Source organism: Chrysochloris asiatica, unplaced genomic scaffold, assembly GCF_000296735.1.
Source record: "Chrysochloris asiatica unplaced genomic scaffold, ChrAsi1.0 scaffold00128, whole genome shotgun sequence".
Taxonomy (NCBI): Eukaryota; Metazoa; Chordata; class Mammalia; order Afrosoricida; family Chrysochloridae; genus Chrysochloris; species Chrysochloris asiatica.
In genome coordinates, this window is record NW_006408646.1 from 7,368,357 (window position 1) to 7,394,260 (window position 25,904).

The 25,904-nt window shown below is 47.5% G+C and overlaps 1 protein-coding gene across 3 annotated transcripts; it reads left to right on the forward strand.

Moving 5' to 3' along the window:
• The first annotated feature begins 1,677 nt into the window (after positions 1 to 1,677).
• Positions 1,678 to 24,468, forward strand: SEC14L2 (SEC14-like 2 (S. cerevisiae)). Of its 3 annotated transcripts, XM_006869239.1 has the most exons (12): positions 1,678 to 1,733; positions 3,570 to 3,645; positions 7,996 to 8,039; positions 8,650 to 8,709; positions 9,173 to 9,361; positions 10,329 to 10,424; positions 10,657 to 10,717; positions 13,395 to 13,478; positions 17,214 to 17,320; positions 17,402 to 17,541; positions 17,771 to 17,940; positions 24,130 to 24,283. In XM_006869239.1, the coding sequence occupies exons 1-12, from the start codon at positions 1,680 to 1,682 to the stop codon at positions 24,258 to 24,260; spliced, it is 1,212 nt and encodes a 403-aa protein (XP_006869301.1). In that variant the 5' UTR covers positions 1,678 to 1,679; the 3' UTR covers positions 24,261 to 24,283. The 3 variants fall into 3 exon arrangements, with proteins under 3 accessions (XP_006869301.1, XP_006869303.1, XP_006869302.1); XM_006869241.1 differs by lacking the exons at positions 8,650 to 8,709; positions 9,173 to 9,361 and having other exon boundaries at positions 24,130 to 24,468; XM_006869240.1 differs by lacking the exons at positions 1,678 to 1,733; positions 3,570 to 3,645; positions 8,650 to 8,709 and having other exon boundaries at positions 8,028 to 8,039; positions 24,130 to 24,260.
• Positions 24,469 to 25,904: the final 1,436 nt, after the last annotated feature.

The window sequence follows — 25,904 nt, forward strand, 5'->3', positions numbered from 1 at the left end:
TGAAACCTTCTAGCATTCACCTGTCCTTGGGATGTTTTCCTCACTCTTACACCCTAGGATCCTAGGATGGTACTTGCGTCTTATCTTTGGGAGGACAGGCTGGTGTCTGATTCATTTCTGGGTTCCTGGAACAGTGCCTAGGACCTGACACACAGTAGGAGGAAAGAAGGCCCTAGGTACTATGTGACCAATGCTGCAATCAAGGTAGGAGTAAAGTAATGGAGCACATGGGGACCCAGGCAGACCCTGGGGGAAGGCTGCTGAACCACGAAAGGAGGAAAGGGCTTCATTGTGTGAGGCAGAGCCAGCCCAGAGGCTGCTGGGTTGCAGCTGCCAGGAGCATTCACCCTGTAGGTCAGACTTGCAGCAACAATGGAGCCCACAGCACTTACCCAGGGCCTATTGGGGAGTGGATAAACTGATAGCACATCGTGGTATTACTTTCACTATGGCAGCCCAGGGAACCTATGAATGGACAGGGAAGTGTTAACCTTGTGCCAAGGCAAGTCTCTGAAATCAATATGTCCGTGGTGTGTTTTCTAAAAAGTCTGGACCATCACCTTCATTTAGGGGATGAAGCAGCTGAGGTTCAGAGAGGTGATGTCGCAGGTTGAAGCCTCATAGGAAGAAGTGGAGGATTTGGGAATCAAACCCAGGTCTTGGGATTCCCCAAAAGAGGAACCACTCTTCTGAGCCAGCTGAGGGTTGTTGTTGTTGTTGTTGTCAGGTGCCATCGAGTCGGAACCGACTCATAGCGACCCCATGCACAGCAGAACGAAACAATGTCCGATCCTGGGCCAACCTAACTACCGCCGCCACACTTGACACCATCAATGACACCACCTGGCTGATCCATCTCATTGGGGGTCTTCCTCTTTTTCTCTGACCCTCCACCTTACCCAGCATGATATCCTTCTCCAGTGACTGTTCTCTCCGGACAATGTGTCCAAAGTATGAGAGACGAAGCCTAGCCATCTTGGCCTCCAAGGAGCACTTTGGTTGTACTTCTTATGCGCCCTTTTAGGAGCAGCTTGAGGATAGAACACAGGATGAGGAGGTGGGCCTGCTCTCCCCACTGCGTGCCCACAGGTGGCCGGGAAGGCTCTCAACACAAAAGGCACCCTGCAGGCGGGCAGCTGTGATCTGTAGCACCTGGCTGGGATGGTAAACCTGGGAAACTGATCCAGGATAGAAGGACAAGAGTCCCAGAGAGGGAAAGCCAGGGCCACAGTTTCCAGGAGGCAATGTAATGCCTAGGCTTAAAAGATGTAGTCCCTCATAGTAGGTACTCTGCAAGTTCCCAACCATGCTTGGGATCTACATTTTTGGGAGCAGATCTCCCAATCTCTTCATTGTTCAGACGGAGAAACTGAGGCCCATAGAGCTCCAGTGTCGTACTTAGAAGCACACAGACCGTTGAGGGTAAATTCGGGCCTAGAACGCACACTCCTTGCTCTTGCCACCAGGCCACGTTGGCCTTGGCCGCCTGCCTGGGTTCAGGCTCCAGAGGAGGCGAACGCGCTTCGCCTCTCCCCGCCCCGCCCCCAGATCCTTTAAGAGGCGGGGCTTGGCCGACAGCCTTACGGTCCCAGCAAAAGGCTAGCACTTGACTCTGGCGGCGGAGAACGAGTCCGGGCTCCATCATCTACAGCAACTGCCGCGCCGGAGCCGGAGCCACGATGAGCGGCAGAGTCGGCGACCTGAGCCCCAAGCAGAAGGAGGCCCTGGGCAAGGTAGGTGCTCACCGGACCCGACCGGGCCCTCTGGCGGCAGGGAGGAGACAAGAGATGGGGTCGCGGAGCACTCAGGCGGAGGGCGCTGGAGCCAGCGCACCTGCCTCCCGCGCCCCTCGGACGGCTCTTCCTCCTCCAGCCGGCTGAGGGCCCCCTCCTCCGCCCCAGCAAGTTTCGCCATCTCAGTTCCAGCCGCGAGCGACTACTGGCGGAGCCACCTGGGAAGAAGTGGTTGCTTGGAAGCCCTCGGAGGCCGCCGAGGGCACAAAGGCAACATTGATCTCGAGACTGGCAGCTGGGCCTGGGGGGCAAAGGCAGGGCACCAGGTTTCCTCCCATTTCCGGGAGGTTTTCCTCCCGTAGGGGCCGCGGCGCGATGGGAAGGGCCGGACAGTTCCCTACACTCGGCTTACAGCCTCTGCCCCAGCACCCAATCCCCCTGCCACCTTGGGCAGAACCCTGGACTACCGTGGATCTATTTGCTCCTGATAAAATACGAGGTGGGACCAGATGATGTTAAAGGGAGGGCTTCGTGTCTGGGAGTCCCGTGACTCATGGGATTGGGGTTCGTGTGAATTGAAAGGCAGCCCTGGCCCCTCCCTACTGGGAACTTGGGGCTGCTGCTGCTTTCAAGGCAGGGGTGAGCCTGGTTTTGTCTTGGCGTGTGGGCCCCCAGTAGAGGAGGGGACAACAATTTGAAGGCAAGGCTCCCAAACTGAACTTCCTCTTCGTTGTCACACTTGGAGAGCCGGAGGCTGGTGTTTCTTGGGGCCACAGATGGAGGCTTCAAAGCTGAGTAGCTTTCCCTTCTGGAAAGGTGTGGAGGTGGGGGCATTAGGGCCCAAGCACCTACCTCATGAGGACCTTGGAAGTTCACACACACCCCCTCCACCACCACTGGGAGCCGAGAGCCGAGAGGCTCCAGGTTTTGCTCACCTGCAGGGGGATCAGGCAGAGAGTGGATTTGGTGGTGATTTATCTGGAAACCAGGGCTAGTTACTGACAAGCAGTTTTCCAGGGGGCTAGAAGCTATTGGGAAGGTCTGAATCCCTGGCTGACCTAGGCACAGGGTAGAGGTGGCTATTTCTCATTGGTCCCTTTCAGAGCTGCACTATGGGGTCAGTGACCAGGAAAAGTGAGTAAAGTGAGTGGCTGGGGGCTGAGGGAGGACACGTGGGGCCTACTGGCCTCAGAGTATCGAGTGGTGTGTAAATTGATGCATCATCTCTGGGGTCACTGTCCTGTCTCTTGTTTTGTCACTCTTTGAACTCTTCCACCTTCATGGCTTCATTCCTGTTGTCCTCTCTACCTGGAGTGCCCTCTCTCCCCCCACCCCCACCCCCCAGCTCATACATAACTTATTTGAAGCCATGAGTCCACCTTGTTCCTGACTTCAATCAATCCAAATCAGTTCCCTCAGTTCCCCAGCCATCCCATTATGAAGGGGACAGGAGATGATGATACCACAACGGAAAGAGTGTGTTCTGGATACGCACAGACCTGGCTTTGCAGCTTAGCTCTGCTAATGACCTTGGGCATCTTGTTCAACCTTTCTGAGCTTTAATGCTTTCATCTGTAAAATGGGGACAGTCATGCCTCCAGGGACTCTGAGTGAGGAATAAATACGACAGTGTGACAGGATTGGTGTTGAGCACTTGGCAAATGCTTGTTTAAATGATAACTTTTGCTGTGGCATATACTGGAGTACTTACTGTCACAGTTAGCTGGGCATAAACACCAGCCCAGGTTGGGGAAGTGCAAAAGTCCCTACAAAAAGTCCTGGGCTTAGGGTGGTTAGGGTGGGACCTGCCACTCACTTGGCTGCTTCTCCCCACAGTTTCGGGAGAATGTCCAAGATGTGCTGCCCACTCTGCCGAATCCAGATGATTATTTCCTCTTACGCTGGCTTCGAGGTGAGGGAAGAGGGGCAGTGGGAGGTGGGGTTGGGGGCTTGTTCTGGATAACAGTCTGGCACCCTCTGGTAGCCCTGCCCATGGCAATCAGAGAATCTGGAGTGTTCAACCTTCAAAACCAAATGGGCCCATGGCAACTGAATAATCTCAACCTTCTGAGGCTTAGGTGAGGTTAAGCAATGCACCTCACTTCACATAATGAGAAGCTACAGGGAGTAAGGACTAGAACCCAGGCTTGGGCATTCCCAATTCATGTTCTTTCCAGGCCTCTTGACAAGCCCACTCTTCTGTTGAACTTGAGGAAAGGCGTGGAGAAAAAGTGAAGTGAGAAAGGTCCATGTGGTAAATTGGAGGCAGAGCTGAGTGCCAACCACAAGGTCAAGGTTCAAACCCACCAGCTGATACTTGGGAGCAACATGAGACTTTCTGCTCCTGTAAAGAATTATAGCCTCAGAAACCTATAGAGCAGTTCTACTTTGTCCTCTTGGGCCATTATGAATCAAAATAGAGTTGATGGCAGTGAGTTTTTGGTGTGGCACCCAGTTGGGACAGCAAGCTCACTGCTACCAGTGCTAGTTTAGACCATTGGAGGAAGGCAGTACGCAACAGAAGCAGGGGAGCTGAGGCTGACCTGGATTGACGAGACTCTTCAAGCCATGGCCAGGTTCCACAATCCCAGAGTTCTTGTTCGGCTCTGTCCTGGCCTCACTGTAGCACCCCAGACCAGAGGCAAGTCTCTGTGATGACAGAACCAGATAGAGTGCTCTCCTATTGTAAGACGTGGCATTACAGAGCTCTGCATGTAAAATGAAGCATACTTGTTTCTACTAGCTTTAGACTGTCTACCAGCATCTCCCCAACTCCTGGAATCTTCTTCCTCTTCTCCTTTAATTCACATCATGTGCCACTCTCTCAATTTCTTCTGACACAGAGCTTATAGATAGTTAATTACTAGACATCGAAGCAATAAAGAAAATTCTAGAAACTAAGGTATGATGTAGAATCCTACTCCAAAATATGAAATACAAATCGTACCCAATTATTAAAAAAATATTTACTTATCCATACCCATCCTTGAGGAATCCCGGGACAGGTGATATATTTTCCTCTTCTCTCTGGGACTTTCTTTGGGTTGACACTCTCTTGAGATGCTGCTGTCAAACACCGGACCACAGGTGCAGCCAGGAGAGCCACACGGGGCCTAACATGCTTTTGAAAAGGCCACTTGTGCCTTTTCCCAAAAAAAGCTGCAAACCCACTCACCCAGTCTGCCCAGAGAGGGTGGGGGTGGGTGGCAGCAGAGTCAGCCCAAGGCTGGAGGAAATGCCTGCCCAGCCTTTGCTAAAGGGCTGTAGCTAAAAGGGGTGGGTGGAGAGAGTGGGAAGACTGTGGCCTTCTTAAAGGGCCAGTTGTGAGATGATCAACCCAACTACAGAGTTCCTGTGAGCTGCAGAAGCGGGGGCCCATAGAGTTATGAGCAGCCTGAAGTTCTCTTCTACTGAGGATGAGGTTAGCCTGGAGCCCTGGCTGCTGGTCTCCTAGGCAGTCCCACCCCGGTCCTGTGCTAACCTCTCTCTTTATGTAGTGCTTGGTGGTTCTCCCAGGACGCATAGGCACAGACTATCCCTTCACAGGAATATACAGAATGCTTTCATCCTCTCTGGTCAGATGAGAACACTGAGGCTCCGAGAGGGGAGGGGACTTACCCAAAGCCACACAGCTGACCAGGAGCAGAATGAGGGTAGAGGCCAAGGGATCCTGACTTCCAGATAGGCTCCCTTTCCTGTGAGCTACAGCTTCCCCTGAAAGGAGCTCTGGTAGTGTAGTGGTTACGAATTGGGCTGCGAACCACAAGGTCAGCAGTTCAAAACTACCAGCCTTTCCGTGGGAGAAAGATGAGGCTTTCTGCTCCTGTAAAGATTTACAGCCTCGGAAACCCTGTACAGGGTCGCTATGAGTCGGAACCGACTCCACGGCACATAACAACAGCAGCTTCCCCTGAAGCCAAACACGACTCCCCTGTGCTTCATTTGTGCCTCACATTTCCCTGGGCAGGCACTCGGGCCTGAGCTGGGCTGCTCAGACCTTGCTATGAATTTCAATTAGGCCTTTTGATGTTTTCTTTTTTTAAGAAACATTTTCTCTTTCCTCTTTGATTCTAAAGGAAGTGTTTGCAAGCTGGGAAGTAACAGAAGCTTTCTTCTAACCTGGGTGTAAGCCCCAGGTCCCACTGTTCTATCCATTTCCCCATGGGGAACTGCTTTCTATTGACCACCAGGCACTGAGAGCAGGCACAGGAATCCCCACTGCCTCCCTTGACTGGGGCTGAGCTCTGGGCACCCCAGGAAAGAGGATCTAGATAGCAAGATAAAACCCGGAGGTGGTAGTAACTGGTCATTAAACTGTCCCTTTGTTCCCAAACCCTTTTTGCTTCCATCATCATTTCTTGGAAACCCCAGGAGGGAGAAAGGCAGTCACCATTTTACCGAATTACATAGTGGTCAAACAAGAGCCTAGGACAGCTGCCCCAAGACTGCCTTCTCTTACAGGCACCAAGTCACACTTGGAACTGCCTGACTAGGGCAGCAATAACTCTATAGGGTATTTCAGGAGTAAGTGACAACTTGCAGAGACTCTGGATGTTGGACCCTGGCCGATAAGGATCAACTGAAGAACTTCCAACAATAGGGCTCACAGTTCACTGCCACTCCTGCTCTTAAAGAAGATAATGATTGTCTTTACTATAGGGCTGTATAGTTCTTATGGAAGATCCCCATGTTCATGGTCCAGCCATGCATTTTCCAAGTGTTTGTAGATATTAGCTGGTTCAGAAAGAGATGGTCAATGTCTTGACCAAGGTCAAACAGAGAGCAGGTGGAAGAGCTGGGATGGAAACCCACGTTCTATGTCCTATGGCTGGTGAAGGGGAGGGGTATGTTAAGTCCTTCTAATCAAGAATGAAGGGTGTTGAGTCCTACTAACATGTCTCCAGCACCAATGATGTGTGGGGCATTGTATCCCATCTCCTGTGATGCACCACTGGGCCACAGAGAGAGCATGGGACTTCACAACAGCAGAGTCAGGGAATGTGCTCAGTCACTCCTAGAGAGCACTGATTAAGGGACCAGTGACAGTGCAAAGGGCAGCCTCGCTGGCCCAAGTTTCAAGGCTGTCAGCAGTTCTAGATGCCGATCAATCAGATCTACAGAGGACAGGCAGCTGGGAGGAGCGGTTCATAGGTCAGATAGTAAAGTTGGTCAGAATGTGGACCTCAAAAGGTTTTTAAAGGATGAAATAAAGCTGCCAAACAAGGTGAAATTTGAGAGGGTGGATTTAAGGTCCAGAAAAGCACTTCTCCATATATGGGATGGAGGCTTAGCAGCAGCACAGGTGAAAAGGATTTGGGGATTTCAGTTAACTATAAGCTCTACCTGAGTTAAAGGTGTGATGTGTTGCCAGGAAAGCTTGTTGGCTTTACTGAAGAAGACCAGACAACACCTGGTGCCATGCTCACCCTGGAAAGAACACTTTCAGAGGGGCACTGGCAAACCAGAAAACATCCAAATGGAAGTGATTCGGATGGTCTTGAACGCAAACTGTGAGGACTAGCTAAAAGATCTGAATGGGCGGAATGGTTGGAGGGGAGACTTGAACTGACAGCACAGAATATGCCAGTATCGGAAGGCTTGTCATGCAACAATCTTGGAGTGGTTCTGAAGTGAATCGCAGTTCAGTACAACAAATAGCACTGAGTACATATGTGAAACTGAATATCTGGGAGCAAGTGGTCTGGGGAGGCAGTGAGGTCTTCATGTTCAAACTTGGATGGGACAGTGTATTGAAGTTTATGCATAAAAGTAAAGTTGGCCCTGGTGAACTTTAATTCCAAATCCCTCTAGGGACTCTGAGGTTCAGCAACCCCTCTATAGTACTGGATGTTTTTCTAGCTCCATCTTAGATTATTGAACCGTGGGTTGAATTCTCAAGACTGGAAGGAGAATAAGGGGGAAGGCCAATTGATAAGGGGTCCAGGATTCACTTTCCCTGAGAAGACAGAAGACTTTTCACCTGATTGCATCTAACTGGGGTAAAATTCTTTTGAACCTGAAGTCACAATGTTGCCCTCAACTGTCATGAACCATGACTTGCTGTCCCCAGCCAGGACCTGTGGTCCTCAAGAAGCCCTTACTAGAGGTCTTCATGTTCGCTGCTGCCTATATAATGTCCTGAAAATCAATTGGGGAGATGACTGAGGGTTGCTAGCTCTAGCATGGGACTAGGGCAACCTCCCCATCCTTGGGCATCTAGAGAGTCTGCTGGCCTAACCCTGACCACGTTTCCCTCTTATAGCCAGAAGCTTTGACTTGCAGAAGTCAGAGGCCATGCTTCGGAAGGTGAGCTCCATCTGACTTTGTACTCCACTTTTGCCTTGGTTCCTCCCTTCCAAATCACACCTTGCTTGGACCTTTTGGCTTACCCCACCCACCCTAATTGCAGCCTTTGGCTTGTGTAATATACCTGAGCATTAATCAACCAATATTGTCTTGTCCGTTTACGACAAAGTACATTCCCTCTTTTGGGAAAAGAGAGCTTTCAGAATTTCCGGGCCAGCCAAGAATTCTGTCATCTGTTCTGCCAAGACCTCTAAAGTTGCTTCTACTCCTACCTATTACCTTCTAATGACCCACCTGTAGTCTGCTTTGTCATTATCTATTGCTAAATACTGACTAAGGGGTTCCCCCACCTCACTTTTTTTTTTGTTTTTAAAGCTTTTATTGTGAATTGATTGATAGTTTACATAATGGGGGTACATCAGTTTTATACTCATCCTATCGTATTCATTGCAATGATTACAATCCCCTGCGTACGTCATCATTCAACAGTATTGCTTCTATCCCATCTTTTTTTTTTTTTTGGATGTGCACCAAAACACTCAGGAATATACAATCATTCAAACAACCAAAAGGCCCCCCACCTTACTTTTGAAATCCTGTGTGTTTGCAGCATGTAGAGTTCCGAAAGCAAAAGGACATTGACAACATCATCAACTGGCAGCCTCCAGAGGTGAGGGCCCATTTGTTATTCTACCTCATGCCCAGTCCCTGGAAAAGGACATCATGATTGGTAAAGTAGAAGATCAGAGAAAAACATGAAGACCCTCAATGAGAGGGACTGACACAGTGGCTGCAACAATGGGCTCAGACATAATAGTCGTGAGGATGACACAGGACCAGACAGTATTTTGTTCCGTGGTATACAGGGTTGCTAAGAGTTGGAACTGACTCAGTGGCATCTAACAACAGCAGATGTCAGTCTTGAGTTTTGGGTCTACTAAACTGGGATTCTCAGAGGAAAGGTGTAATCAATAATGCTATTGAACTCTGATGGTTCCCAAAATGGGCATTGTCACTCAGATGAGGGGTGTGTGGGGTGAAGCTGAAGAGTCCAGAGTCAGACCCTGTGGTATAGGGATGGTATGGATGCCCTGGGCCAGCAGACCAAGCCCCTCTTCTATGTCTTTGGCCAGGTGGTCCAACAGTATCTCTCAGGGGGCATGTGTGGCTACGACCTGGATGGCTGCCCTGTCTGGTTCGATATTATTGGACCTCTGGATGCCAAGGGGCTACTGTTCTCAGCCACCAAACAGGACTTACTCAGGACTAAGATGCGGGACTGTGAGCTACTTCTGCAGGAGTGTGGCCGACAAACAGCAAAGGTGAGCGGACCACCACGGTTAAACGTGAGTTAACCATCAGTGGAGGGCTTCAAGCACAGCTTTAGGGCTGAGGCCCAGATTTTTGAACAAGGTTGGTTTGAACTGCAGGGTTGGCAGTTCAAACCTACCATTCACTTCTTATACAGAAACCCTATACAGAATTGCTATGAGTCAGAACCGACTCCACGGCACTTAACAACAAACAAAAATTGCTATAATTAACACCCAAAGCTATAAGAATGGCATAATCTCTGAATAAGGACATTTCTTAAAGTTGAATACATTTTTATAGTCAACTCAGTACATTATCTTTATTTCTGTCATTTATCTGGGGGCTGGTAAGATCTTGGTCACTGGCCAGCCCTCCTGGGCTTACATTGGATAGAGAGGGTCTGTGCCCCCAAAATAAGTGGCCATTCAAGGAATGTCCCGCGTTGCTATCCACAGAGTGCTCAGTGCTCAGCGATTCTGAGATAGGAGATGGAAGCTCAGACTGCAGAACAGTGGGGACCTCAGAACAAAGGGAACCTCAGATATCATCTACAGCCACCCAGAACAAGATGAGAACTGGAAGGCCTAGGCAGGAAGAACCACTTGCTGATGCTACAAATCCGGCTTGGGTTGATGATGTCAGTCTGGAAAAGCCTAGACACAGCCCTGCCTAGATCTTGCTGCTCCTGCAGCACGTGGCACAATCAGCATTTGCCCAGACCTGGGGTGGGTTTCTAAGGAGCCTTGTTGGTATAGGGGTTAAGTGATCGGCTGTTAATCTAGATGTTACTGATTTGAACCCACCAGCTACTCCATTGGAGAAAGACCTGGTAATATGTTCCTGCAAAAATTTACAGCCTTAAAAACCCTATGGGGTGCATTCTATAGAATGGAAATCAACTTAATGCTTAAGGGTAACAGGGGGTGAGTTTCTGCTGTGGAGCAGTGGGATGAGATGTTTCTCCATTCCCTGTAGGTGGGGAAGAAGATCGAGACCATAACCATGATTTATGACTGTGAGGGACTTGGCCTTAAGCATCTCTGGAAGCCTGCTGTGGAAGCCTATGGCGAGGTGAGGGGGCTGGAATTTGGCCACTATGGCAAGAGGGTGGAGAGGAGGAAAGGGGGAGGGGCTAGGACTTAACCTCCTAGATGAGGGTGGAGCAAAGGGAAAGGGGAGTTGGGTCCCTCTGCTAGGTGCCCTGCGGGATGGGTAAGGTGGTAGGGACAGATTCCTGGAGAGGAAGCCGGGCCTCTCTCCTTGGCAGAGGTCTGAGCCTGCTGGTGTGATTTTGCTTCCACAGTTTCTCTGCATGTTTGAGGAAAATTATCCTGAAACACTGAAGCGTCTTTTTGTTGTTAAAGGTAAGTTGGGAATTTCACAAGAGGAAGGCAAATGGGAAAGTGGGCCAAAATGTTAATGGGGCAGATTGAGAGGTGTGAAACTGAGAGAGCCCAACAAGGGGGCCTGAGGATGTGTTGAGAAGATGTACTCTGTAGATAGTCAGACCCCTTTACAATTCACAAAGCTTTTTATGTTTCCTACCTCTGCTGTGGGTTCATGCTCTGGACTGCAAAGCCAATTTGAACTACAAGGTTGGTGGTTCAAGCTAACCATTCGGTCCTTGGAAACCCTATACAGGGTCCACTATGAGTCAGAACTGACTTGATGGCATTTTACAACAGCAACAAACCTCCTTTGAGGAGTCCTGGTATAGCACTTCAGGGTAAGCAGTGGACTGCTAACCTCAAAGTTAGAGGTTCAAACCCACTAGCTACTACTTGGAAACTGTGTACAGTCACTGTGAGTCAGAACCAACTTGATGGCACTTAACAAAAATACCTCCTTTTTTTTTTTTTGTAATTATGATTTAAGTGAAGGTATACAGACAAGATCATCCATTTTACATTCAACAAATCTTATGCTTTGTTTCATCTCAATGATTGCAATCCCCTCCATGGAACAACACTTAACCCATTTACATCCTGTGGTTCCTATTTCCATTCTACCTTCTTTCTGAACTTCGTTCTAGGTAAATGTTACCCTTTTGATTTTGAATAATTGACCATTCCATGGACTAATGTTGTTGTTCCCCTTACATACCTATCTACTGCTTGGCTGAAAATTGGGCTACAAGGATGAGTTCCTTTCTAGATCTGAAGGGTCATTGACGGCCATAGTCTCAGGTTCCTCTAGTTTTTTTCTGACCTTAAGTAAGCCTGGTCCTTTTTTTTTTGAGTTTTGTTCCACATTTTCTCCTGCTCTATCTGGAACCTTCTATCTGGAACTCCCTTTCAGAGGAGTTGGTAGGGGTAGCTGGGCACCATCTAGTTCTTCTGGTCTCAGAGTCATGGAGACTGAAGGTCACAGGTTCCATTAGTCCATTGGACGAATTGATTCCAGGCAACTTCAATTCTTATCACTCTTCTTTCTTCTACATGGAGAGACAAATACTTGCACCTTAGTGGCCGCTTATGAGCTTTTAAGATCCCAGACGCTACTCGTCAAAGTAGGGCATTGAACAGTGTCTTTGCGGACTATGTTCTGCCAATTGACCATGGTCTGTCCCCTAAGACTATGATTCTGAGCCTCTGGGCCCAGCAACTCATTGCCTTAAGATGTTTGATCATATCTAAGAAGTTTTTATCATTTTGCCTGTTGTATGCTTTAATACATTCATAGTTGTATTTACAGCAGAGGTATTTGTACCCAATACAAATTTCCTCTAACAAACCCTTACATATTTATGGGTATACTCCCACTCTTCCTCCCATACCCTTTCAGCCTATGTATCTGCCCATGTATCTACCTGGAGAACACTGTTGTTCTAAGTCTGCTTATATAACACTACTTACCTCTATTCCCTTTAGCCCTGGAATACCTCCCTGTGTTTTCATCATCTTCTTCATTCTTCTCTTAACCTCCCTCTTCTTGTATATTGCCCTCCCCATCACCCAAGTTAACATGTGTCTACCCTCTAGTCAGTGATTTACTCTCCCTTCCCTCTTACCATTGCTAACCATCAAAGAATGTTTCTTTTAGCATGAAAACATTTTCTTCACTTTTTACAATAGTGGTCTCATACAATATTTGTCCTTTAGTGATTGACTAATTTATAGCCTCGGAAACCCTGTGCAGGGTCACTATGAGTCAGAACCGACTCCATGATACTTAACAACAAATTTCATTCAGCATAATGTCCTTCAGATTCATTCATGTTGTGAAGTGCTTTGCAGATTCATCTTATTTTTCACAGTTGCATAGCATTCCATTGTGAATAGCACCTCCTTTGAAAAGGAATTCTGGTAATGAAACAAAGTATATGGTTTGTTGAATGAAAAACTGAGGATCTGCCCTGTAAACTTTCACTCAATTCACAATAAAAACTTAAACAACAACAAAAAAAGGAATTCTGGTGCTATAGTAGATTATACATTGGGCTGCTAACTGCAAAGTCAGCAGTTCAAACCTACCAGTTAGTTGCTCTACCAGGGAAAGATGAGGTTTTTTGCTTCTGTAAAGATTTATAGCCTCAAAAAATATATATATATATATATATATATAGGGTTTCTATGAGTTGGAACCAACTTCATGGCACACAATCACCACTACCACCTCCTTCTTTCGAAAGAGTCCCTGGGTAGTGCATGCAGTTAAGCATTTGATGACTAACCTAAAGGCTGGTAGTTCAAACCCACTTAGAGATGCACCTTGGAAGATGAGCTTGGCAGTTTATTTCTAAAAGGTCACAGCTTTGAACACCTTAGGGAGCGCACACGGGGCCTCCATGAGTCGTAATCAACTCACTGGCAACGAACAACAATGTCCTTTGAGCCACATAGCTGAGTGAGATAGGAAGAGACCATTTGACTAGACGGTGTACAAATTCAGAAGTGCTGTTAAGATGTATGCTGGGCCTCAGACCCTGAGCTGCCTATCCAGGCTCCATAGCACTGGAGGATGTGTGGAACAGCACTGGGGGTTGTAGAGAAGGCTCTGGAGGACACTGCTTCTTACCTCATCTCCTGGTCTCTATTTCAGCCCCCAAGCTGTTTCCTGTGGCCTATAACCTCATCAAACCCTTTCTGAGTGAGGATACTCGTAGGAAGATCATGGTCCTGGGAGGTGAGTGGTCTCTACTCTTCTCAACCCCACAGATGCTTTGGCCCAGACTGAGGCTGGCTTTAGATGTATGGCCTCAGCAATCAGGGTGAAGTCTCCCCCTACTGGTGTAGGATCCAGGAGCCATATAGGACAGAGCTAGGGCCTTCCTGTCTGTTTTCATAAGAACTCCCTCAGACACTCTAAAAGAAAGTATCAGCTGCGTCATTGTAGGTTCAAAGATGAAGGAAACCTTAGCCCTTGCCCTCAGAGAGGTTACATTTCAATAATGGAAAGAAGACCTGTAGAGAGAAAGCTAGGGTACAAACTAGAAGGGACCAAGAAAAGGCAAGAGAAGGTACCATGGAGGTCTTAGGAGCTGAGTATGCTTTCACTTGGAGGCATCTAGGAGTGGCTTCATTTCACAAGCACCTGGTATGGTGCTACAGGACAAGCACTGACTGCTAACCCTAAGGTCGGCGGTTCAGACCCACCAGGTGCTTCTCGGAAACCCTACATAGAGTTGCTATGAGTAGGAACCAAGGTGACAGCAGTTAACAATAACAACAACAAGATGTGCTGGGCCCTAGTGTAGGTGCTGAAGCTGCAAAGTTGAGTAAGACAGAGTCTCTTGAAGAGTTATCAGCCTCTTCAGGAAGGAACACACAAACAGATGTGACAGTGTGACGTGATAAATATGAGAGAGGGGACCACTAAGTGCACGGGAGCACTGAGCAGGCCCCTCACCTCACCTCACTGAGCTGAGTGCTGCAGTGATTAGGCATCTGCTAGATGAAACAAGGAGTTCTGGTGTGACACTGCGCTTTAATGTGCTGGACTGCAAGGTCAGTTTGAATTGCAAAGTTGGTGGTTCAAGCTCACCAGCTACTCCTAGGAAATCCTACACAGGATCACTATGAGTCAGAACCGATTCAATGGCACTTAACAACAGATGAAGCAAGGTAAGCAGCATGGCATAGGCAGTTTTTGTGGTGTGTGTGGCAGGGTGTGTCAAGAGATGAGCTAGAGAAGGTCCAGGATCCAGGTCACAGGGAATCCAGGGCACCATGCCTGGAAGCTGAGGCATGACTGTGCTAGCCACCGGGAAACAGAGAAGAGCTCTAAGCAGGGGAATGCAAGTAAGATTGTGATGAACAGAATCACAGGTGCCAGTGTGCACACATGGCCATTATTACATTGTTACATGTTTGAACCAGGGTGGTGGCAGTAGGGCTAGAGAGGAGACAATGGACTTAAGACTTTAGGAAGACAAATAGCAGATTGATTGGATGTGGGAAGTAAAGTAGAATGAGGGATCAAAATGACTGACTCCTAGTGTCTGGTATGATGGAATTGATGGTGATGCATTCATTCAACATTAATTCTGTACAAACTGGAAGAAGAAGTTTAAGTTGAATTTGGGGAGTCTATGAGATATGCAAATGTTGAGAATACTTAAGCCTGAGGTTTCAGAGAGGATGCCAGCCTAGTCTGGAGATTTGGGCATCGTCAAGTCTAGGCAGTTACTCAGACCTTAAGAATGGCTAAGAATAAAGGCTGACAATGGAACCCTTGGTCTAAGCTCAGGAGAAGGCAGAGAAAGACAAACCCACCAGGGAGAGAGAGAAACAGCCAACAGGGATTTGATATGCAGGAAAGCAAGGAGAACATCAGAGCATAGAAGTGCGATCCCAAACCCACAATGGAGTCAAGTCTGCCATAGATAGACTGGAGTTTGACTGGACCATGAAGTGCTGGGAGAAAGGACTAGAAAGGTAGACCTGATCTGGCCTATGGAATGCTTGATGGCCCTAGAGTTGACCTTGGTTTTATGGAGTCTGACAGTTTCTGAACAGAGGAAGATAAACAAGAGCTTTAGCTCTTGTCTTAGATGACACCTTGAAAGCAAGGATTTTTTCCCAAATGTAGACTAGTAAGACATTGGTGTGGAGAGTGAAGCAGTTTGGGAAGTGCCGGACTTCTTGGTTTAGTCCTAGCTCTGATAGCAAGTTTGGCTTCCTGATGCCTCAGTTATCCTCTCTGTAAGATGGGAAGAATCGTCTTGGCCATATCCCAATTCTCCAGCTGAATTGGGGGAAGAAATACAGAATCTGAGCTAAAGGCTTATAATTTTTGGGTTTTCTGCTGCTACCACCCACCATGTGCAAGAGACGGGTTGGTTTCCCAGCAGCAGAGCTGTGTAGAAGATTCAATCTGTTCTCCCACCCACACTCTCTCAACCAATCCCACCTTGGGCTGAGAAGGCACAGAATCGTCAAGAGAGGAGGTGGGAAATTCACTTGGAGATGGTCACTGGAGCTTAGCAGTGCAGATGAAATCACCCTGGATAGACACTGTAGGTTTCTGGTCAGCATGAGGGCAGAGGACTCTAGGTTGTGGACCTCATAGCTTGGAGCTGCTGCCCATATAGGCAGCACTGCAGGATAATCACTGGACTGCTAACTGCAATGTTGACAGTTCAAACCCACCAGCTGCTCCTTGGCAACCCTATACAAAGTCCCTATGAGTAGAAACTGACTCAATGACACATATGTTGTTGTTGTTGTTAAGTGCCATCGAGTCAGTTCCGACCCATAGGGACTTTGTATAGGGTTTCCAAGGAGTGACTGGTGAACTTGAACCACCAACCTAGTAGTTCAAACAGATAGTATATACTATATAGATGGAGTCTTGGTGGTATAGTGGGTTAGGCGTTGGGCTATTAACCGCAAGGTCCGCAGTTGGAATCCACCAGCTGGTTTTCCAGAGAAAGATGAGACTTTCTGCTCCCCTGAAGATTGACAGCCTTGGAAACCCTAAACCTGGTCGCTATGAGTTCAAACCAACTCGACGGCACACACCCACCAACCACCACCACCACCAGTCTATACAGAGTCATATATAGCGTATAGTCTTTGTATAGCCAGCATGGAAAGGGTTCCAGAATACTGCACTTGGTTGAGATTTGTGTAGTCAACTGGATTGGTAGGAAAGTGGTTCTCAGCATTGGCTGCACTAGAGTCAGACTTTCCTGGTCAGAAAGGGGCATTGCTTTGAGAAATAACAAGACACATCTCTGGCAGTTAAACAGCCCAGAACAACAGGAGCAGAAGTGAAACAGGCTGGGGGGAAAGTCTGGGGCAGCCATGCGGGGTCACTTTACTGAAATGACTAAGACGACCCTGTGTGGGCTGAAGTGGAAAACAAGATGCCCAGGGTGTGCCTTCAGGGAGTTCAGTCTAACTAGAATCTGCGATGTTGTTTCAGGCCTTCTTACCCATCACACATGCGTTCCCTCTGCATGGTGTGCTCTCCCTCCCCAGCTTGCTCTGTCTCCTGCTTACAGATAGATGTTGGTATCACCTTCCTTGGCATGAGAATCCACTCTCATGTAATTGTATGTTACAACTTACAAAGCCCTCTCAAGAATTTGGTTCGCTTCATTCCCATAACCTTGTGGGGCAAGAGAAATAGGAATTCTCTTATGAGTCTGGCTCACAATGAATTGATTTTCCTAAGGTCACACAGCTGGTCAGAGGCAGTGAGGACAGCAGTTCAGAGCTGTGATCCCTGAACTTGGCCAGACAATCCTCTGGCAATGGCTTCTCCTACAGTACTATGCATAGCTCGCTCTCTCCCTGCATAATATCTAATTTGAGGATGGGTTGATTTTTTTCTCTATGGTGTGGACTGCCAGAGCTGGGAACTCTTGTCTAGTGGTGACATACATGTCTTTCTCTTTCCTTCCCTTCCCACCAGCAAACTGGAAGGAGGTTTTACTGAAACATATCAGCCCTGACCAGCTGCCTGTGGAGTATGGGGGCACCATGACTGACCCTGATGGAAACCCCAAGTGTAAATCCAAGGTATGGGGCACCAGGGGTTGCAGATGAACAGGGAAGCCTGGCTCAAATCCCCATCCAGTTCACTTCATGCTCTTCTCCTAGATCAACTATGGGGGTGACATCCCCAAAAAGTACTATGTGCGTGACCAGGTGAAACAGCAGTATGAGCACAGTGTGCAGATCGCCCGTGGCTCCTCTCACCAAGTGGAGTACGAGATCCTCTTCCCTGGCTGTGTTCTCAGGTAGGATCTTCACCATCCTGAGGCATCAATGGTACACTGGAGCTTATCAGTGCAGATGAGATCACCCTGGATAGACACTGTAGGTTTCTGGCCAGCATGAGGGCAGAGGACTCTGGGTTGTGGACCTCATGGCTTGAAGCTGCTGCCCATATAGGCAGCACTGTAGGATAAGGGCAGAAAAGGGCACACACAGAAAGAGCCTGTCTAAATGGGTGGGTATACCCTGCAGGTGGCAGTTCGCGTCAGACGGAGCAGACATTGGCTTTGGTATTTTCCTGAAGACTAAGATGGGGGAGCGGCAGCGGGCGGGTGATATGACGGAGGTGCTGTCCAACCAGAGGTACAATGCCCACATGGTGCCCGAGGACGGAACTCTCACCTGCAGCGATCCTGGCATCTGTAAGTATCTTTTCTTGGTGGTGCCTTGAGTCCCTTACCCTGTCCCTGCCCGTGAAGCCCCTCTTCCTCCGTGGATTTAGGATCTCAGACTGTGAGAGTTAGAATGTTGCTCCTCAATTCATTTCTCCCTTGTACAAATGAGGAAAGTTAGGTTTGGCAATGACACGTTAACAGCTGGGCAGGACTCTCCCAGTATGGGGCAGTCACAGTCCTATGCTGTCACAGGGATTCAGAACATCTGCTCTCTGTCCAGGTCTGACTGGCTCTGTGACCGGACATTCTTTGGGAATACAACTCTCCTAGAGGTCAGAGGTACTACTGGCTGGGCGGGGTAGGGATTATAGTGAGCTAAGTGTTGAAAAGTCCAGCCTGGATACCATGCAGCTCCAGGGTGATCCCCAAATGGGCACAGGTTCTGGACAGACTGCTTGCATGAAAGGCGTACAAATTGCCAATTAGGCATGTGAGGTGGTGTTTGACTTCACCGTATCTATTACAGTTCTCTCTGACTCAGCACTTCTACTGGTGGAAATACAGTTGCACCACAGAAATGTTTACACAAATACACAAAGGTATCACACAAAGATGTTCTTAGCAGCTTGGCAAATTGACAGTAAACCAAGTGACCATAATAAGGGTCTTGTTAAATAAATGTATGATCCACATAATAGAATGCCATATACCTATTAGCAAGAGTAATTGTACGTAAGGTGTAAACTGTGTGACACATGATAAATAAAGCATGAAACACAGGGTATAAGTATGTACTCACTTTGATTTTAAAAAAAACCCAGTATATCCACAGAAGAATTCTGGGGAATCCATGCTAATTCTAAAAGTGGTTATTGTTGTTGTTGTTGTTATGTGCTGTGGAGTCACTTCCAACTCATAGCGACCCTGTACAGGGTTTCTGAGGCTGTGAATCTTTACGGGAGCAGAAAACCTCATCTTTCTCCTGTGGAACAGCTGACCATGAGATTAGCAGCCCGATTCGTAACCACTACGCTGCCAGAGCTCCTTATTGTTGGGGTAGTAGGAAGCTTATATGGAGGGGGCTTTTCATTTTTTAACACTACAAGGGGGTTTCAAAAAGTTCATGGAAAAATGGAATGGAAAGATAATGGAATTCTTCCACAAACTTTTTGAAGCCCCCTCCTGTTTCCACAAACCGGAAACATTTTTAGTGACCACATTTACAAACAAAAAACACATGTCATCATCCTCCCACCCATGTCCATCAAATCTTAAGTTTGCTCTGTCAGCAGATCCAAGAAGGAGCTTTCATGAGGCAGTAGTAAATGTGCCCAACTGCTAACCAAGAAGTTGGTGGTTTGAGCCCACCAGCCACTCTGTGGGGGACAGATGTGGCAGTCTGCTCCCGGACAGGATACAGCCTTGGAAACCCTGTGGGGCAGGGTAGCTATGAGTAGAAGTGACTTCTTAGCAGTGTGCTTGGGTTTGGGCAGAGCCAAGGGGCCAGGTGCAGAAAATCAGTGAGAACCAGGGTTATCAGACTTGCCTTAGGCCAGTCACTTAACCTCCCTCAGCTTGGGTTGCCTGGTTGCTAAATTGAAGATCGAATTCCCTGCCTCACAGAAATACAGGTCTGCATGGTACTTTGCGTACTGCCTAGCATATAGTCAACACTCAATACAGTGTGGTATTGTTGTTAAATGCTGTCGAGTTGCTCCGACTCATAGCGATCCTGTATAGGGTTTCTAAGGAGCAGCTGGTGAATTTGAACTGCCAATCTCGCAGTTCAAACCGACCTTGCGGCCGAGTGCTTAGCCTACAGTGCCACACCAGGACTCCCAATATAGTGTTTTTGTTGTTGTTATGTGCCGCTGAGTCAGTTCCAACCCATAGCAACTCTTTATTTACGAGAAGAGGCTGGTGAGCTTGCACTGTGGCCTGGTGGTTCAAACTGGCCTTGTAGCCCAGTGCATTAACCCACAGCACCACACTAGGATTCCCAATACAGTGGGAATAGGATTCCCAGTAATAAAACACCATTATTATTAGCAGGGAAAGGCCTCAGGGAGAGGGGAGGGGCCGTTCCTCACATAGTGCTGAGCTTGCGATGGAGAAGCTCTGTGCCCCATTTCCATGGCAGCACCACCACGAGAGCTCAGCTAGTCCCAAGGATGCCTCGGCTGTGTCTACACATCACCCAACCTCAGATTCTGCCTCCTCGCCCACATCCCTGGCCCTCTCCATTCTCTACTGCCCCCTCCTCCCAGCTGCCCCGTGATATCACAGGGCTCCTCGAGGAGGAGTGTTAGTGAGCAGCTGGGTCCTGGGGGATATATTGTGTGCTTCAGCAAGAAGAAAAGCTTTGTACCAGCTCAGATACTTGTCACCCACAGATAACTGGGTATATATAAGCTTGAATTTTGTTTTTGTAATGGGAGGGGAAGCTGAGGTATAGTAGACGGATTTATTTCTTTCACTAAGTAGCTTGTGTAGACTCTAAAAGACAGAGCACCAGAGACTTCTAGAAGTCTTGGTCTTGGACATGATCAGGACCATCCTTTGATTTGACAGAGAAGGTCGATTTACCCACAAACACAGCAGCCATATACTATCCATTTTCCGTCATTGCCCATTACCCCTCAGTAGTCTCTATTGTCTCTGAAGGACATAACCTGGGGAAAGACCAGAGCTCTAACTTAATCAGGCTTAGGTTTGCAAATCCCAAATTTAGTTCAGCTCCTCTTGGCTTCCTTCCTAACAGGAACCTTTATCTGCTTGGAGAGCCTTGATCTACTTGTTTCCAATTCCCAGCAGGAACGGAGGCAGGCCCTATAGCAGCTATTCACCCTTCCCAGGTGTAAAGACAATAAGCCTGTTCAGTTAACTCAACTGGAGACCAGGATGAATCGAGGGTTAGGTTACAAGCACACTTGCCAGAGGGTAATGCCCTTGGAGAACGAGGTGATTCCTGAGTGGAACAAAATCATCCAGTTGAGAAATTGAACTCTGATGTTAGAGCCTTTGAACCCCCTAGGCCTCTCTGATCTTTGTCTAAGAATACTAACTTACTAAGGAAGAGAAATTAAGTCTAAATTGTTTCACTCAACTGATATTTACTGAGGGCTACTGAGTGTAGCCACCAAGCCATTCTGAGGGAGGAAGATGAGGCTAATTCCTTAATGATTGACAGTCTCAGAAACTCTATGGAGTAGTTCTTCTTTGTCCTATAGCCAGAAACGACTTCTGGGCAGTGAGAAGGAAGGACTGAGTGTGGCATACTTTACAAGGCATAGAAAGAGACTCTGAAAAGATCTGGACTCTGTCAGCAAGTATAAATGTGGTTTTGAAGAATCACCATGTGAGGGTTAGACAGCAGTGCTGGCTAGTGCTAGTTGTGAAAAGAGGATCTCTACTCCTGAGTTTCTTTGAAAATGTATTTTGAAATAATTACATTTTGCTTTCTTCTTAAAATGAGGGGAGTGGAGGAGATCTTAATCTAGGATCCATGGTCCCCCCTCCCCCTTAGTGCTAGTTCTAAATCCTCAAGACCAAACACTCCCCTTTCATGACAAATAATTTCTGATGTTACCTTTACTAAAGTGAAATCCATAATAATATGACCAGCTGACAACTTTAAAAAAAAATCAACATAATATCCCAGCTAAAAAATAAAAGGCGAACTTGAAATATTGTTTTTTCAATACAGAAATGAGAGGGCAAGATTCCACCAAACCTCCTCCAAAGGTACCTTTTCAGAGTGGTACCTTTCCCCAGGGAATCCGTGATAGGCTTCAGGGATCTGCAACTGTGTTTCATCAGATTCTCAAGGAGGTCAGTTACCCAAAAAAAACATTGGAGCCCTAGATAGGAGGGTCTCTGGGGACTCTAGAGGCTGGAAGTACACGATGAGTATCAGAGTGAACCATCTAGATGCCATATTATGGGGGCAACAGAGCATCCTGGGGGATTGTGTGGCTCTGTTGGATAAGCACTGGACTGTTAACCATAAGGTCAGCAGAGCCCACCAGCTGCTCTGTGGGAGAATGATGAGACTTTCTGTTCCCACAAAGTCTTGGAATCCCTATACAGGGTCCCTATGAGTCAGATTCGACGGCACTTAACAACCACCGCTTAGAATCTTAGACAGAGCTGTCTCAAACTTGGTGCTTGGTCCAAAGAGCTCAAAGACCTCTTTTCCAGTGTATCTGACTCTTTGGTTGCCAAGCTTTCAGCATCCAGGGCAGATGGAAGCTTCTCTCTCTTTCTAGAAGGCCATGCTTTAGAACCATTGGTCCAGAAAGACCTTTGGTACAGAGAGATAATGACTAATAGTCATTCACTTCACACCCTGAAGAAAGGGTGGGGGGTATGTCTACCTTCAGTCTAAACTCTGTTTTTTATTCAGGGACAGGAAAGGGGAAGGGTTACATTTCAGGATTAAATAGTTTTTTGCTGGAAAATATGAGTGAAGACCAAGATAAGAAAAGAGACAGAGCTGGTGTTTTTGTTTTTACACACTGTTCTCTTGAAGGGGTATTTGACTGAAATGCAACAATTTCTCAAAGAAACAGGGTTAACGTTAAAGGAGTCTGTTCCTTTGCCAACGTTTGGCTTTCTCTGCTTACTGCATGGCCAATCCCTTCAGAGGAAACTATTACTAACAAGTCTTGTCTGTTGTCCTATCAAATATTTTCCATACCTTTCAAAATATTATGTTTCCATAGTCTATGGGACATGTAAACACTCATATGAATTATGTCTGTGATTTCGTGTATGTTGGAAGAACTTTTTAAAGTTGTAAAACTTACCAGGATTTGAAAAAATTTTCTCTGTTAGGACAAACATCTGTTAGGACAAATATCGGAGTGTATTTAGACAAGGTACCTAAAGCCCCAAAGTTTTATTTTACATAGAAATATACTACTGTGTTACAAACTGTGCTGTATCTTGCTTTTTCTGCCCAAAGATATATTATGGGCAGTTTTCCCAGTCATTTTTTATAGCGCTAACATCTTCCTTTTGACATCAGAATAGTATTCCACCATATAGAAGCACAACACGATCTGTTGAAGCAATTCTCCTTTGCTGAATATTTGAGTTTTTCTACTTTATATTATTATCCATGTTTATCTTGCAGTGGGATAAATTGCTGGCTCAAAAAGTTTGCACATTTTAACCTTTGTTCAGAAATTGAACAGGACTGGGAGAAAGATTTAACAGTCTCCTTCCCTAAAGATTTACAGCCTTGCAAACCCTATGGGGCAGTTCTATTCTGTTCTATATGGTCACTGTAAGTCAGAATGGACTCAAGGCAGCGGGTTTGGGTCTGAAACTGGCAAGACAAAGGAAGTAATAGGGACTAGCAGGGGTTCTAAATCTGAAATTCCAGGTTCATCCACACTTCCTGATTATGTAATGCAGGGTTCTACCACCTCTTTTTTATTGTATATGGTTGTTGTTTGTTGGTAAGTACTGTGGAGTCGGTTCCGACTCATAGTGACCCTGCACAGGGTTTCTGAGGCTATAAATCTTTACGGCAGCAAAACGCTAAAACCAGACAAATACTTCATGCATGGAGCTGTTGTGAGACTAGTCGAAATAACCAGAATAGTAAAATAACTAACCCAGTGCTAAGCAGAGTTGGGACATATAAACAAAGATTATTACTACTATTACTACTTATTTATTATTACTACTAATTATTATTGATGGAGTCCTGGTGTGGTGCTGTGGGCTAATGCATCAGACTGCAAAATCGTTTGAACTACAAGTTTGGTGGTTCAAACTCACCAGCTGCTCCTTGGAAACCCTATACAGAGTTGCTATGGGTCGGAATCGACTCAACGGTACTTAACAACAACAACATTATTATTATTGCTGCTACTGCTAAATCTCCCTCTTTTTAAGGCCAAGTTAAAATTCCTCTAGAAAGCCTTTCATGTGATTTCAGTTTACAGGACCTTCTGCTTACAAATGGTTACAGAAGTGATTGTCTCCGTCACTCATTTCAGCATGCCATTTGGTATGTTCTGTCTATTTTTGTTTTCTGTATGTGAACATCTATCTTATCAGCTCAGCTAGACTCGGTTTCAGGTTAACCTTCATCCTCATTACCTACCACACTGCCCTGCCCAGTCAACAAAAATCAACAATAATCGCTGTCCCCAAGCCCTTTGTCAGAATTGTCTGAATGTCTGCTTTTCTGCCTCCCCTCAGATGTCCTGCGGTTTGACAATACCTACAGCTTCATTCATGCCAAGAAGGTTAGTTTCACTGTGGAGGTCCTGCTTCCAGACAAAGCCTCAGAAGAGAAGATGCAACAGCTGGGGGCAGTCACCCCAAAGTAATTCCTCCTCCCCCAGGAGGCCTGACCTCCTCATTGTCTACCTGTCAACTTCTATCCCTTGTGACAGTCTTTTTCCTAGCACCCTGCAGCCCAAAGAAACTAGGCTAGAGGAAGGGCCCCAGGCTCGATCCAGGGAGCTTTCATATCAGAATTAGAGAGAGGAAGTGAGGCTGGGGTGGGTCTTCTTGCTTCCCCAATTGCTAAGGAGTACTGAGGGCTGGGTACCATGATAGGATCTACTGATCTCATAAGCTGTGCCAACTTCACTTGTCTCATGACACCTAAGACAGGGAGGTGGGAGGGACCTTGGAGTCACAACAGGGAAGAAATTAAAGAAAGGGAGAGAGACTGAGACCTAGTATTTCAGGGGAGCCAGCTACAAGACAGGAACTTGCTTCCACACGAACATGTATGTCTAGATCGGAATGAAGAGTAGTAGCAAGGTAGTCAGTTGCTAGATTTATGATCGGGACCAAGCCTTCCAGACTTTTATCACTGAGGCCCGCATAGCTTTTGGCTTTTCCCAGGTCTCAGGAGGTAGCCAGAGTCAGCATAGAGCTTCCCACTCAGGGGTAGGTAAGCAGGTCTCTCCCTCAGCAAGTCCTGGGTATCATTGACTCAGAGCTTCCTGTGACAGTGAACTTGGGTTTCTAGCCACTGCCCTCCATGCAAACAGAGCACAAGGGAATAGTAAGTATCTCCTGGGATCCCAGCCCCATTGAAAAGCCCAGGAGGCTGGGCTGTAAGCACACCCTGGGCCTTCCCTTCTCCTTTCTCAGCCAGAAGCCTCCTGAGCATCTCAAACAAAAATGACATATTGGATTAATAGCACACAGAGAGGGCATTTCCCAGCCTGAGTCTCCCCTAGGGTTGCCAACCAACCCTCTTCCTGACTGATCCAGACAAGGTCTTGGTGGTCCCATCTCTGGGTGGGTCACAGAGGACTCCTGGGGTCCCTAGGTGGACCAGGTGGGGGAGCTGCTGGGGCAAGGATGCCAATGGCAGGGCAAACTGTTGCACACCAGGGGCTGGGGCAACATCAGGTGGACCCCGCAGGCTTCCAGCCCTTCAATCTGTGGGGCCTCCAAGCAGGGAAGGAACGTGGGCGTTTGGTAGCCAATTGGGGCCTGGTGGCCACTAACCCAAATGGCAACCAAAGCATTTACCCAAACCCCATCCTACTGCCAGATCCTGGCTGCCCAGAATATGAGAGGGCACCTCGGTCTCTTGCGGGAACGCCTGTCCCTCATACACCCAGGTCCCAGCCCAGCGTGCAAAGCTTAATTTGGGGAAACTAAAGGAGCCCAAGGCTGGGCTGACCCGGGTGAGAGGGGCTGAGGCCTCGCGGACCCTCCCCCACCAGAGTCTTCAGGAGGGCATCCCGGCCTTGGTTTATACCGTTCTGTTAGGAAAATTAACCAATGAATAAAGCAACGTTCAGTGCACGGGGAGTGGAATTCAATACACCGCGCCACTCTCCTCGCCGCTGCCCCTTATTCAGAGGACAAGCCGGTCGGAGGTCCAGCAACTGCTTCACGCCAGCAGCCGGAACACTAGCAAAACCTCTCAGTTGCTTAGTGTGTTTTCCCTTGGGGCTCAGTTTGCTTCCTGATTGGTCCGGCTGGTTGACTGTTTTCCGTCATAT